Source organism: Capsicum annuum, chromosome 8 (assembly GCF_002878395.1).
Source record: "Capsicum annuum cultivar UCD-10X-F1 chromosome 8, UCD10Xv1.1, whole genome shotgun sequence".
Taxonomy (NCBI): domain Eukaryota; kingdom Viridiplantae; phylum Streptophyta; class Magnoliopsida; order Solanales; family Solanaceae; genus Capsicum; species Capsicum annuum.
The window spans coordinates 161,078,880-161,093,747 of NC_061118.1; the positions used below are offsets into that span (position 1 = coordinate 161,078,880).

The following is a 14,868-nucleotide window of genomic DNA, read 5'->3' on the forward strand; positions in this document are numbered from 1 at the left end:
ATGCCTATACTAGCATTGCCGTCAATTACCATCAACACCACCATATTTAGTATGATCCAAGAGGTATATATAAATAAGGAGTGATGAATATTATCATATACTAAGACTACTAATATGAAAAATGAGAGAGACAATCCTCAACTACCTATTAGTTTCAACATCCAATACACAATAATACAGATATTAATCTTACTCGTCGAAGTTGAGATTCAAATAATAATTATAGAACCTCAGAGTATTAGAGAAACTATACCACCAGTAATTTTCTGAAATGTAATACAAAGTTCCACTCAAGCATCACAATCAGCATTTAGTAAGATTGAAAAAAACAACAACTAGATGCCAGAACTAAAAGGCAATCCTTTTTTCGTCTTGGTAATATTCCATCATCAGTTCAATTAAGATTAAGCTGTAGATGCAGCAAAAGTGCCTCCTGATAAAGGCTGTGATAACTCAACCAACCTTTTACAAATTCACAGAGGGTAAGGAGTCTCCAGTTATCATTTATATATATAGGTAGAAACAGGAAACGAAATGGACGGTATCAAACTCATCAAAATAAAGTAGCCGGAGTTAGTGCCAACAGAGTAATGGTACATTCTTAAGGCCGAACGAGACGAGATTGAAAGTTTGCACATCTTACACCAACAGACAGAAAACATGAACAAGAAAAGAAAATACTCATTGAAAGTTTAAGAAAAGGTGCTTCAAGACAGAAAAGTACAGACCACATACACTGCAACACAGGTACATGATTCAGTCTAAACGCTGGCTCCACCACGCTTGAGTTCAAGCATCAATTGCTCATTCTCAAGCTTGATCACTTCATTATCCAGCATCATCTCTTGTAGCTCCCTGTCTTCATCACTGCAGCAACTCATGAACTTGAACCTCTGCCTCTCCAACTGCAGAATTTGGGCCTGAATCTGTCGCTTTTGTTCTTCCAATTTTTGTAAGCAGGGGAGGATGTGCTCATCCTGTACTTCTTTCTCCTCATTATTCATAGAAAAGTGAATCCCATTGCTATTAGGATGAAGCACATTTGGATCTGGATTTGATGCAGTGGCATCGTTCAGAGATAAATGGGACATATTCAAATGTCTTCCTTCTCCTCCTACTTTCCTCTTTGCAGGCATATCCTGCACCAAACACGGATCTACCATAGTGGTACAGTCCAGAGATGCACAGGCCATATTTGAAACTCTTTCTTCTCCTCTTATCTTCCTCTTCAAAGGCAGATCCTGGGACATGCTTCCAAGTTCATACTTGTAGTTACCTCTCACAGCCAAATACACAGACTGCTGAACTTCCTGATCATGGGGAAGGAATAATCTATTCCGGTTGTTGAATGAGCACATTTCTTCATAGAACAATTGTCTGCTCCCTAAAATCTTGTTCACTTCCTCTTTCAATTCGTAAGATAGGTCCATCATTTCTAGAAGCACAGGGTTCTCCACGACATCACATGCAGTGCCTCTCCCAAGTACCTGATTTAGTCTCCTGAACTTTTTGTTCAGATCATTAAACTTATCCTCACATTGCTGAGGTGACACATGATGACCTCTTTCAGCCATAACACAGGAAATGGCCCTCCATTTACCCTTCTTGACGAAAACCCCACGGCACAAAGGATCTTCTACAATGTAAGAAAGAGCAGTAATCAAAAGCTTAACCATGTCATCTGTCCATTTCATACGCTGATACACTGGCTGCTTCTCTTCAGTATGTCCAGAGACTTCTCTTACATCATTCAAACCCTCATGATACGCTTCAGGCATCTCAACTCTGTGGAATCTGAAAGTATCAAGCAACTGCATTTCTTGGGCAATGTGTTCCATGTTGCTTATACCGAGGGACATCACTTGTGGAGCATGCTGCATAAGAACCACTGGAGCCTGGTTAGGGTGACCAGCTAGTTGGTGATTAACTTGCATTGACCTGAACAAATTGAGCTGTCCACTTAATTCTGAAGTCATTAAAAGCAACAGAAAGAACATATGTTTCACATTAGTTGAGCAGCAACATAAGAAAGTAAACAACAACTGCACCTCAATCCCAAGCAAGTTGGGGTCGGCTATATGAATCATCACTCTAAGAAAGTACGACAACAACATAACCAGTGTGATCCCACAGGTGGGGTTTCGGGAGGGTAAACTTAAACAGACCTTACCCCTACCTCGTGGAGGTACAGAGGCTGTGACCCTTGGCTCAAAAACGCATATCAAAGCCAATAGAAAAGAAAAATGCTGTTTACCAAAAAAAAAAAGAAAAGAAAAATGCAGAATCAAAGAGGACATAGTAAATCATAAGGGAAGCATTACATAGCATTTCAGAGCAAAAGGAACAGTATCAAGAACCAAATAACGCGACAACCAAAGCACAAGAAACAACATGTAGTAACATGAATCAAAGGGAAAGGAAATACAAGAATAATGCTACTACTATTGATAAGGAAGGAGAAACAGGTACCATTAATAAAGTAAGTCAATAAAAAACATGGGATTTTGTTCATTCGTCTAAGAATGGATATACAAGTTCTCAGGATTAAGTTCATGCATAACAAAATATGCAAAAAAATCAATTCTCGATTTTACTTGATCTGCAACTAGAAAATGGGGTACTGAGGCTAGGAGACGTAGAGCACAAAGTTCATATAACTTTAATCCTAGGATTAACTTACAAAAGAAAAACTCACGGGTATTTCGATTGAAACAATAAAACTACAAGCAACATTCCTAGTTATGAAGAACTAACAAGAATGGGAAAGAATTGATTAAGCACATCATACCAATCCAGATACAAAGCAAAAAAGCTAAATTTACTAAGAAATAGAAAGTAAATCTTTGAAGCCTTTAAATATAAGATCGTGATTACTTCTAAGGAAGAGGCACATACATTAAGCAACTACCGAGCGCTTCGTGAAACACCTTGTTTTGATCGCCTAGGAAGAAGAGAACTTATATAGAAATGAGGTTTGTATAACGAGGCCCATTGCTGATGACAACTGGATGACAGAAGCAACAGGTGGTTTTAAGTGACTGACAATAGAAATGAGGTTCTTATAACGAGGCCCGTTGCTGACGACAACTGGATGACAGAAGCAACAGGTGGTTTTAAGTGACTGACAATGCTTTGACACTTCACTCACTTAATCCAATAAATGAGAGTGTGGGTTATGAGTTCAAATAAGAAGCATAGCAATTTTGAAAAAGTAAATGCCATATACACTCTGGGAATTTTTTTAAAAACCGATTAAGGACAATATGTAAGCCTTAATCCCCCTCAACCCAAGATTCTCTCCCTAAAGAGTTATTTTTTAAAATAAATAAATAAATAAAATAGATAACCTCGAAACCCAACAACATTGTCTGGTGAATGATTTCAGGCTGAGTACATTTACATCATCTCACAACCAAGTGGATAAAACCTATGTTGCTCGGACTCTTCAAAAATGTCATGGAATGCGTGTCGGATCCTTCAAAACTAGTGCATTTTTGGAAGTTCCGACATGGATGTGGTAACATTTTCTGAGAGTCCGAGCAACTTAGGATAAACCTGTTCTCAACTTAAAGTTCCCACAAAGTCAAATGCTAAATTTGGAACATAGAATATCAATCTTACACACACCCTTTGATAAATTTAGTAGAGGCGACAAGTAGTATATAAGCTGCTGCTTTCAATAGCTGTTCATCTTTCCTTTTGCTTCTCCCGTATATCTCTTTCTGTATGTCTACAGAAGAACTTTCATTTCTTAATTTACCTTTCTCAACTTTTATTTCCCAAATTTATCTGAACATGATTAAGATTCACAACAAACTAGAAGATACAGGTACAAATGTATAAACAACTTTGTCAGAGATATGAGGTGTAAGATGAGGAAAAGGTTTCAACCATCAAATATGCACGTGTGTGTGTGTGAAAAAGAGAGGTTAAACTCTCAGCTACTTCCACCCCCAATCAGATGGTGGGAGGTGGGGCGTCACTTCAAAAACAATTTCTTTCTGTTGCTGTAGTGGCTACTACCATCACCCAAGTGATGACATCTCAATCAGGAACTTTAACCATTGTACTAAAACTAGAATGTTATCAACAGGATGCACCACAGGGACTGGTGTAGTTCAGTAATTGAGTAATGTTCCCTCAAGAAGTTCGTGATCCCTATAATTATTTAACTTATTTCTTGTCCTGCTTACCATTTATGTCTCCTATGTTTTATTTCTTGGAGTGCCTCTAATTTTTTTTTTCAAAATTAAGCCATCGGCAAAGGTCGTGAGCCTTGGTGCGGGGGGTTCGTCTTGACCCCTACAATATCTATACAAAGGTACACAAAGTTACAGGGGGACATGGACCAAACTTCTAACATAGAAGGAGCTACTAGTCCTCTACTGATTCATTGAATAGTGTGTACAATGTCCTGTGGGGAATGAACAGGAAATCTTGCAATGCCCAAAAAGGGCAGATCATAGAGAAACTAATAGCTAAAACAACAACATACCAGTAAAATCCCACAAGTAAGGTCTGGGGAGGGTAAAGTGTATGCAGACCTTACCGTGAAGACCCTTGGGGAGGTAGAGAGGTTTTTTCCGGAAGACCCTCGGCTCAAGTGTAGCAAATCCAGGTACAAAGAAGAGGAAAATAGTGAAAAAAATATCATAACTAATCAGCAACAGAAAAACAACAATCAACCACCAAAAAAGTGTGATAATCGGAACACAATGAACAACAACAATGATAGATATATACGGCTAAACCCTAAGCTACCATACTATGTGCACGACAACACTCCTACCTAACTAACCTTCTACTCTAATACGGGTCCTCCACACCCCCCTATCTAAGGTCATGTCGTCGGTAACCTGAATATGTGTCAAGTCCTGTCTAATCACCTCACCCCAATACTTCTTCGACCTACCTCTACCCTTCTTCGTACCTACTATATCCAACTTCTCGCACCTCCTCACTAGAGCATCTGAACCACGTTTCATCACATGTCCAAACCATCTCAATCTCGCCTCCCTCATCTTGTCCATCTCAATCAGCTAAAATAAAAAGGAAATTAATCAGAGGGGAGGAAAGAGAACGAGAGGCATAGGTAGTGAGTTTAGGTTGCAGTAGTGAAAATGATGGACAGTTATTCAAATAATAGTAACCAAAAACCCATTTAAAAGTTTTCTGGCGGACTTAGTTATTATCTTGTAAATTTTACAGCTTCTCAATTTTGTCTTAACAAACCATTAACTTGAAAAGTAACTGGCAATCAATTAGATAAAAAATCTACTTCCGTTCATATCCAAAGCAAAGGGAGATAATGAAGACGGAAGCATATATAAGGCATCTGAATGAAAGGGGCCAGCTCACTGACATTTCACTTGAATGTGTATCGACTTCTTGTAGACCAGCTTCTAATGTCGGAACTTATTGTTCAAGTCTCATGCACTAACGTTCCTGTCTCAACCTTCAGACATCCAAATACAGTCTGCCTGGCTTTCACAGTCACATTGCTGCTTCTCCACTGGATAATGAGCACGTTTTCTCTAGTTTAAGGCCGGCAGGGTCATAAATTCAAGCTTCTGTTTGTTCCTTCCTTTTTTAGGACAACAATGAAGTATTAGAATCTTTATCTAGTGGATGACTATATCTGGTGCATTGCTTTTGACCGTCCAGCCCAGCAACTTTTGAGGTCATGAGGACTACTGCTCCTGGCTACAGGAAGATCAAATACAATGCCACAAGCCAACCACACAAACCATTGAAGAGTCAATACACGGGATATGTACAATCCATTCCTATTTAGATAGGAAAATATTTCCTGGTGAAACAACTGTTTTGAGCTCAAAATATTTGCATGGATTTATCAGAAAGCTTGGTCAAGTCCAAAAAGGCGTATGTTCAGCAACTTCACAAGAAATATCTCTCCCAAGCATATCAGTTAGACACCAAGTGTTTCACATCTGTTACAATCTAAGACATGGCGTATGAAACAGTCTCCTAATTTGATTTCTTTGATAAATTTAGAGACTGCTTGATTCCATTACAGCTTAAATCCTAACAACATCCTCCCCAAATAATGAAACAGACGAAACTAGAAGTCTCATCGTCTTATCTGTTGCCATGCCATGTCACAAGAACTATTAATTTGCCTCGAAATACAACGACAACAACATACCCATAGTAATCCCACAAGTGGTGTAACATAGCTAACGTATCAACTCCCATTCGTCTCTCCACATCCATTATGACTAAGAATTTTCTCCCAGACCCCTAATTTCTCATCATTACTTGCATATTTCTCCAATGCCTAGCCCTAGTTGATACACTAGTGGAAATATTCCCTGAAATAAGTTACCTTTCAGTATCTTGGAATAACCATTTTGGAAAAAAAAAGGACAGCCCGGTGCAATAAAGCTCCCGTTATGTGCAGGGTCCGGGTAAGAGCCCACCACAAGGGTATATTGAACGCAGCCTTACCTTGCATTTCTGCCAAAGACTATTTCCAAGGCTTGAACCCGTGACCTCCTGTTCACATGGCAGCAACTTTACCAGTTACTCCAAGGCTCCCCTTCGGAGTAACCATTTTAAGCCCCAGAAAAAGAAAAAAAAAGCAGGATCTTCACAATACTGTGCATAATTGATCATTTTCGTGGCCCTGTTTAAACCATAGCAGTGAGCTGAAATCGAAAAACCAACAGTATCAGTATACTTCGCAAACCTTACAGATTAACATCAGAGGTTTATTGATTTTCAAGAAAAGGATAACCCCACTAAGAAACAAAAAGATTACCCCAAGAATATGGCAGCCCCACCATTTTGTATGATGATTTTGAATGAAAAAATTGAGCCTTTTTTTGAATTGAGTGAACACTGCAGAAGCTGTCTTTTTCATATTTGTGGAAATAAAGTAAAAGGAAGGAAGATATGGAATGATTGAGCAAGTGGAACACACATCCTCCTCCATCAACGCTGCAAATAAAATATCAGCAGCTTATTCATCACTACTGAAACATCTTTGGGTGGAACTGAACACCCAAAAGTTGCCAACCCAACCCTCTGAATTTGGTAAAATAAAGCTTCAAAATTTTGGCCCATGCTCCTTCTGGGAATTTGATTAATCCTTCTAAAAAAAAATGGGGAAGATTGCTTACTGACAAGTAATAGTAATAGAGTTCTTGAATTCGAGTTTTGAATCTGAAAGTTTTTACCCCCAGGACTTTTTATTGCAAATTCTAATTAGTCAATCCTACAACTACTTGAGTTCAAGTCTTGAGTATGAAATTGTCTTTAATAGAAAGCTAATTACCTCAATGTGGAACTTTCTACCGCGATTTAGCATTATTTAAATGCTAAAATAGCTACCAAAAAAGGAAAAATAAAGAGCAAAGAATGAAAAGTGATACAAGTGTTTTTTGTTTTATTGTTTTCAAAAAAGTGATTATTGCATGAGTTATATATTCATAATACAGTATGGAGTATAAATTTTTTATGGTTTCATATCCGAAGCATAAAAAGTTTTTTTAACTTCAACAGATTTTTCCTTATGATACATACGCCGGTATTATATTTCATTGTGCGGCCAACCAAATGACATTGTATCAGCAGAAACAGAGCTAAGGGGTGTAGGGGGTTGATCACCGGAAAATTACCCTATATCTACGTGGTCAGATATTGAATCCTCTCTGACTTCTACGCATGTAAACTTCTCTACATTTTAAATCCCCTTGGTGAAAATTCTGATTCCGCCACTACTATCCTCTCATCTCTTGTGGCAAGGATATATGCTGAAGTAATATACAAAGATTTATAGGCCATGAACTGACATTACTTAGTATTATAAGAAATATACACAAAAAGAACAATCCAAAAATCCAGAAATACATGGAGATTACAAGGAAGGAGGAAAAGAACTCACCTCTAAACACCTAAACAGTAGTAACACTAACACTGAAATGACATTAAGAAAGACGGGATACGATATAAAAGCTTACACCCTATTATAGCATAGTATAAACCTTCATCTTTATGAACTCAAAACATTCAACTTTAACATAGTTCTGCTCAGAACTCCATCCGAACTGTTGACACAGATAATGAGAAGATTGAACTCTTTCGTCGATCAACTTAGAAGCATTTCCGGTGAACAATGGAAGGACCGGATTCATCATATTCACCCTTTGTTATCCACATCTGCAGTAGTTCAAAGAAACAAAATCAGCAGAGATTCCAACTAAAATTTAATGAATACAGCTCTAAGATGCAAGAGTATGAGGAGAGATGCAAGCATTCTAACAGTTTGTGCTGCATGTATTGTGTTATGCGTTACCTGTTGGAAAGTGCTGAGAGAAGCTAAGATAGAACCTCCAATCCAGACACTGTACTTGCGTTCAGGAGGCGCCACCACCTTGATTTTCATGCTGCTGGGAGCAAGAGCAGTAATTTCCTTGCTCATACGATCAGCAATACCAGGAAACATTGTTGTTCCACCACTGAGGACAATGTTGCCATAAAGATCCTTTCTGATATCTACATCGCACTTCATGATGGAATTGTAAGTTGTTTCATGGATTCCAGCAGCTTCCATTCCTACAAGTGATGGCTGGAATAAGACTTCTGGGCATCTGAACCTCTCTGCTCCAATGGTAATCACCTGCCCATCTGGTAACTCATAGCTTTTTTCAACAGCAGAGCTACTCTTTGCAGTCTCCAACTCTTGCTCATAGTCAAGTGCAACATATGCTAGTTTTTCTTTCATATCGCGGACAATTTCCCGTTCAGCACTAGTGGTGAATGAATAACCTCTTTCAGTCAGGATTTTCATCAGACAATCAGTAAGATCACGCCCAGCTAGATCCAACCGAAGAATTGCGTGAGGAAGGGCATAACCTTCATAAATTGGCACTGTATGACTGACACCATCACCGGAATCCAGTACAATACCTGTTGAGATGGTCAAAAGCATAATTAGAAAGGATAACTTGAGGATTCAAAGAATAGCATTATATGGCAATCACAGGCAATATCTCCATAAAGAGGATACAGATTAAACAAAATCAGAACCATACAAAAAAAATAAAAGATGAAATGAGCCTAGATCCACCGTGTCTGAATCATTTAAAAAATTTATTTAAACAATAACACAATGGATGCTGACTGTTAAACAATCAATCTACTAATCAAAATTTTGGTTGTAAAAGGACGGGAAGACTGATGTTGCACCTGTTGTACGGCCACTGGCATAAAGAGACAACACCGCCTGAATAGCAACATACATGGCAGGGACATTGAAAGTCTCAAACATGATTTGTGTCATTTTCTCTCTATTTGCCTTGGGGTTCAAGGGTGCTTCAGTGAGAAGCACAGGGTGCTCTTCAGGAGAAACACGCAACTCATTGTAAAAGGTATGATGCCAAATCTTCTCCATATCGTCCCAGTTGCTAACTATTCCATGCTCAATGGGATACTTCAAGGTGAGAATACCCCTTTTTGACTGAGCTTCATCACCTACATATGCATCCTTTTGACCCATCCCTACCATAACACCGGTGTGTCTAGGTCGACCGACAATACTAGGAAAAACAGCCCTTGGTGCATCATCACCAGCAAATCCAGCCTGCAGATAAATAGGCCAAAAGATCCATTAATCAATGGAAGTACTACAAATATAACCAAATTTCCCAATAATCAGGATCAGAATATAAGATATGAAACACAAGGGTGCATAGTTTAGCGCGGTTCAAACTTCTAATTCCATTCCAATTAACAACTCAGAGGGATGGCTGAGTGGCTTAAGGAATCGGTTTGCTAAATCGACAGACAAGAAGATTGTATCATGGACCAAAACATTGTGACCATTAGATCTACATGCCGCAGCAAACAAACAACCAACAGACTAGTTCTGATAGAATAAAATAGAATCTGAAAGAGGAAAATTTCAGGTCCTACAACAAACTAACCTTAACCATTCCTGTTCCATTATCACAGACAAGGGGTTGAATATCTTCATCTGCCATCTTTTAAAACCTGTCAAGAAGGTGGAATAAGTTAGAAATAGTGAGAGAAGATGAAAGTAATATTATATGGATAGCTACACCTCAATCTTTAATTATATGGAATAAATATCATGATCAAGGAAGAAGTAGGGAAGCAAGAATTTCAACTAAGATAGTAACTTAAATTCAATTCTATTTTATCACCATAAAGGTACATCCTGCAAATAAACACACGCTGTTTCTTGGTATCATCAACTGAATTACAGATCTTCAGTGTCTCCTAGAAAATTTAAGCATAGTAGTAATAGATATAAGATACCCAAAAAGAAAAAAAGCTGCTGAAAATGAAACGTACCTGTTTGATGATTAGTGAGAAGCTGAGGAGAGAGCAGAGAGTGAAGAGGTGGAGGGATTGATTAAGAGTGTGTTTTCTTGAAAATGATGAAGAAGAAAATATTTGCGGTTTTCGGTACTTAAAGCGGTGGGGGGATTATTTATTTTTTCTTTTAAAAAAAAAAAGGAATATATATTAAAATATTGATCAATATTTTGATTTAAGAAAAAAGGACCATAAAACAAAAAGGAGGGAGTATTTTGATAAGTTGAAATATTTTATTAGACTATTTTAGTTATTTTATTATTTTAAAATGAATAATGTTTATTTATCTTAAAATAATTGACATATATATATATATATATATATATTACACGACTCATAAAGAAAAATTAATTAAGAGTGTGACTTGAGTAATAGATTTCTTATTATTTTTTTAGTTTTTGTCTCTTTGCTTGCCTATTAATTTTTGAATAGTTATTACCAAGAATAAAATTTAAAAAAAAATAATTATTAATTCATTATTATGCATGTCAATTATTTTGAGTCAGATGGAGTAGGTTAAAATAATCTCAAAATTCTTTTTGTAATACTCCTTTACATTAAATATAAGATAAATGAGCCTATGAATTTTTTTGATGAAAGGAAATTGAAATAAAAATGAAATGAGGTCCAAAATACAATGTGGTGTGTTTTTGGCTGCTGACAAAAAGCCAGGCAAACGAATCTTGGCATCTCTCATTCTTTTTCCTGTCCTTGCTTTATCTTGTGAATTTTTTTATTTTTTTTTTCATTCGATACTCGACATCTGTATTGGATCCCGATTAATTTGAATTTGCGTCGAATAGGACTCCATTTGAGGGTTGGCGCTCCCTACAGAGTTTTCTCCATTACTCCCATTGCCCTAAATTATAAATATAGCTATAGTTTGTTGCTTTGTTTTTATTTACTCCCTCTTGCATAAAATAGTTGGCATACTTTTTTTCAGTAATCAATTTGATTAATTTTTGGAGCTGTATTATATTAGATTAATTTAATATTTTAAAATTAAATTTCAAATATTAAAAAAATACTACTGAAAGAGTAGATTGATTGTATCCTCTTAATTATATACTGTATATTCCTCTTAAGTATAGAATAATGTATATGTTTGGGCATGAACAATATGATTTCGCCAGAGTTCAATTTTCAAATGAATGAGGTGGATGTTAAGCAGTCCAGGTCACCGTAGAAGATTCCAGAACAAAGTAAAAGATTGCCAACTGAGCAACTTTAATCAGAAAGGAACAACAACAACAAATTAAAGTGTGAATACAAATATATATATAAAAACAATAAAGAAAACAGATGTGAAAGTTTGAAAGCACAACTTTTCTTATTTCTTACAAAAGAAATAGATGGGTCCTCAGGGGTGGGTGATGGGTAATGTAATGGAATCCAACCAACCAAAAACAAATGTCTACATCCAGTCTGGAATATTAAGGTGGCTTTTTCCTAAATTCCACGTCAATCTTATTTGGTTCTAAACCTAGGCCGGTGGCTTGGTCTACCTGCTAGCCGTCCATTTCCTTGCATCAAAAGTTGTCTTGGTTAGTTTCCTAAAGTTAGCGGTCACCGAGGAACGTGGTGGGATGGATAGCATTAGAATAAATTTTTTTGAAAATAGCGTGTTATCGAGGAATATAGTAAGATGGATTAATCATTTCATCTTGAGGATACATAATATTTTTGGTAAAAGGAATTTTTCTTTACATCAAGACCATTTCTTTTTATCAAAAGTTGTCTTAGTAGTTTCCTAAAATTAGTTGCAATGTTTATTGAGGGACGTGATCATGAGATGAATTAAATTAAACGTAATGAGGATTATATGTGTGATTAGTATTTTATATATCGAGTCCAAGTTTAGAATTGGTAAAATTTGATGGTCTAAGTGTTAAATTAATGTTGAATGGGTTTTCCATACATACACTTGAAAAAATAAATGAATTTGGAAGTATGGCCAATAATATAATCACATGTTATTATTTTTTTCCCAACTCTAATCTAAGGCGAGATATTTAATAAAATAAGTAATATATTATTGAGTTAGTTAAAGCATTCCGAACGAAATAACACCCAGACTTTTCAGAGAATATATGTAAGATATATAACTTAATAAGAAAAAAAAAAGTATAATGAAAATTTGGTTTGTAACTGTTTACCAACTTAAGTTTTGTTTTATCTCTTGCTCATAAATTATATAATTCAACACCTTAATTTTTCTATATTACTTTAAATACCAATTTATTAAATATATTACAAAAATCCCTTCTAACTCATAAAACCCTAATATTTGCTGATACATTGCAACTCATCCTATTTTTGTGCCTCCTGCTCCTTAAAACTAGCCCAAAATTATCGTAAAATATCTGACAAATTTATCAATTCAACAATTACAATCGTGTTATCAACTTATCATCCACTACTTCAACGTATTCAAACTTCAACTTACAATTACAACCTCCATTAACTTTTTTCCTCAAATTTGTTTGGAGGTTAATTTATTTTCATAGCTTTTTTTACAAATTTGTTAATTTGTTTTCAAATTTACAATCGTAATTAACTTTTTTCAAATTTTCAAATTCTCCATTAACAATCGTGCTAATTTATTTTCAAATTTACAATTTCCATTAACCTTTTTCTTCAAATTTATCCGAATATGAAGAAGAAATTATGGAAGGCTAATGGTAATAGTCATAAAGTCTATTGTTGTATCTACAAAGTAGAAAAGAAAGCAAGTAACAAAAAGAAACCATTTATCAAAGGTATGAATTACATGTTTTGAAGTGAATCCGATACATAAGTGTAATGCACTGAGACATTGCATGCTTTCCAATAAATACTAAAATTTACATGTGATTTAGGTTCTCTTTTAATATCTGATACATTCACTTTACTGAGTTTGATACATAGTTCTAAGGTTTCTGATACATAAGAGACATTACCGGCTTTCTGATACATACTAATATTTATATGTGTTTTGGTTCTTGTAAACCTGATACATTAATATGCCGAGTACATATATCTGATTTTAACAACATATTGCATTATTTTATGATACATAATAAGAAATTGCATGTAATTTGGGTTAGCTTACACCTGATACATTCAACATACGCATCAATTTTTAAGAGATATATCATTATATCTGATACATACTAAATTTTAAAATTGTTATGAATTATTTTGCAACCAATATATTCAAAATATTGGGTACAACTGATACATATGTATTGCATTTATAGTTCATCTAAAACTCCATGTTGTATCTTATGTATCATCATCAATATGTTTTGAATTAGGTACGTATAAGTTTTTCTGACATTTTTTGTTGATTTAGTTTTGTATTTTGTGCATATTTTGATTTTAGAGCATTTGGGAGAATTATGATTGGAGGATGTTAATTATGGTGATTCAAATTTTAATTATGAAGTTGTTACTAATTTTTAAGGATTCAAGAGACATATCCCAATCAAAATCTCATTAATTGCTCTATCATTTAATTCCATATCATTATTTTCTTTTTTTATAGTCAATTAGTTTGGTAGTTATGTATCTGTCGATTATGTATCAGGACCAAACTTATGTATCATATCTGGGATATTAAGTAATTAATATAAAAGTCGGGAGAGAGAGTAATTAGGTAGTAAAGTGTTGATATTTATGTTGTTTACCCTTATTTTTATACATAAAAATATGAAAAGATTATTTTTTTTTCTATTAAATTTGAAAGGGATCATAGGAGATTATTTTCTTATAAAATGTATCCCTACATTGTGTGCTAAAAGTGCGAAGAGTGAACAGTAGCAGAGAAACTTTAATTAGGACAATTATACATGTATTATTGGGTCGGATTCACTCATAAGAAATGCTATTTAGCTCTTTAATCCATTAATTTATTATCATCTTCTTTAAACCTAACCCTTATCAATAAACACACAATTATGCGTGTAGTGAAAGAGAGCTTTTCATATTAGATGACCAATTAGGGTACTTAATGACGCGCTGCATCCTAAAGGATATTTAATATGTAAGTAAATAGAATTCATTCGCTTTGTGAGGATCTCCAATAATCTGTAAGTAAACTAGTAAGTCTCCTGAACTAGCATTTAACAATTCAAATACTACAATACCAAATAACTTGCTTTAAGGGGCTGGAAATTTATTGTGTATTATTTAACAGGGAATTTTAGATAGATTAATAGGTAAGTGAAAGTCTAACATCTCGTCCAAACCCTATTTTCTCAAGAAATGAAATTAAAATATATTTTCTTCCAGTATTGGGTGGAAAAAACAGCCAAAATTTAAATACATAATGTCCTAACTTCTAACTACCCGTTTGTCCATAGAAAATTCTTTTAAATTTTGAAACAAATGTTTGAAGAATAGTCCAATTACTTACGAGTTTATCAAATTGATCCATTATTATGAAATCGAAAAATCAAAAATTGATTTTATGAATTTTCATTAAGTTTAGAAGAATTTTTCTTGGAAAGTTTTTCATCTGTGAGA

General features: G+C 35.2%; 2 protein-coding genes across 3 annotated transcripts; both read right to left on the reverse strand.

Moving 5' to 3' along the window:
* Positions 1–538: 538 nt before the first annotated feature.
* LOC107840004 lies at positions 539–5,493 on the reverse strand. The gene is made up of 2 exons (XM_016683686.2): positions 5,363–5,493; positions 539–1,938 (listed from the first exon to the last, which is right to left on the reverse strand). Coding segments are annotated over exons 1-2 (1,179 nt in total). The 5' UTR covers positions 5,365–5,493; the 3' UTR covers positions 539–761.
* Positions 5,161–10,652, reverse strand: LOC107840006 (actin-100). 2 transcript variants are annotated; one of them, XR_007043695.1, is made up of 8 exons: positions 10,339–10,496; positions 9,948–10,014; positions 9,211–9,604; positions 8,318–8,931; positions 8,007–8,181; positions 6,782–6,960; positions 6,469–6,668; positions 5,161–6,332 (listed from the first exon to the last, which is right to left on the reverse strand). XR_007043695.1 is itself a non-coding variant. In XM_016683691.2 (5 exons), exons 2-5 carry the CDS (start codon positions 10,002–10,004, stop codon positions 8,116–8,118), a joined length of 1,131 nt encoding a protein of 376 aa, XP_016539177.1. In that variant the 5' UTR covers positions 10,005–10,014; positions 10,339–10,652; the 3' UTR covers positions 7,795–8,115. The 2 variants fall into 2 exon arrangements, 1 of the variants encoding a protein (XP_016539177.1); XM_016683691.2 differs by lacking the exons at positions 5,161–6,332; positions 6,469–6,668; positions 6,782–6,960 and having other exon boundaries at positions 7,795–8,181; positions 10,339–10,652.
* Between the last annotated feature and the right edge of the window lie 4,216 nt (positions 10,653–14,868).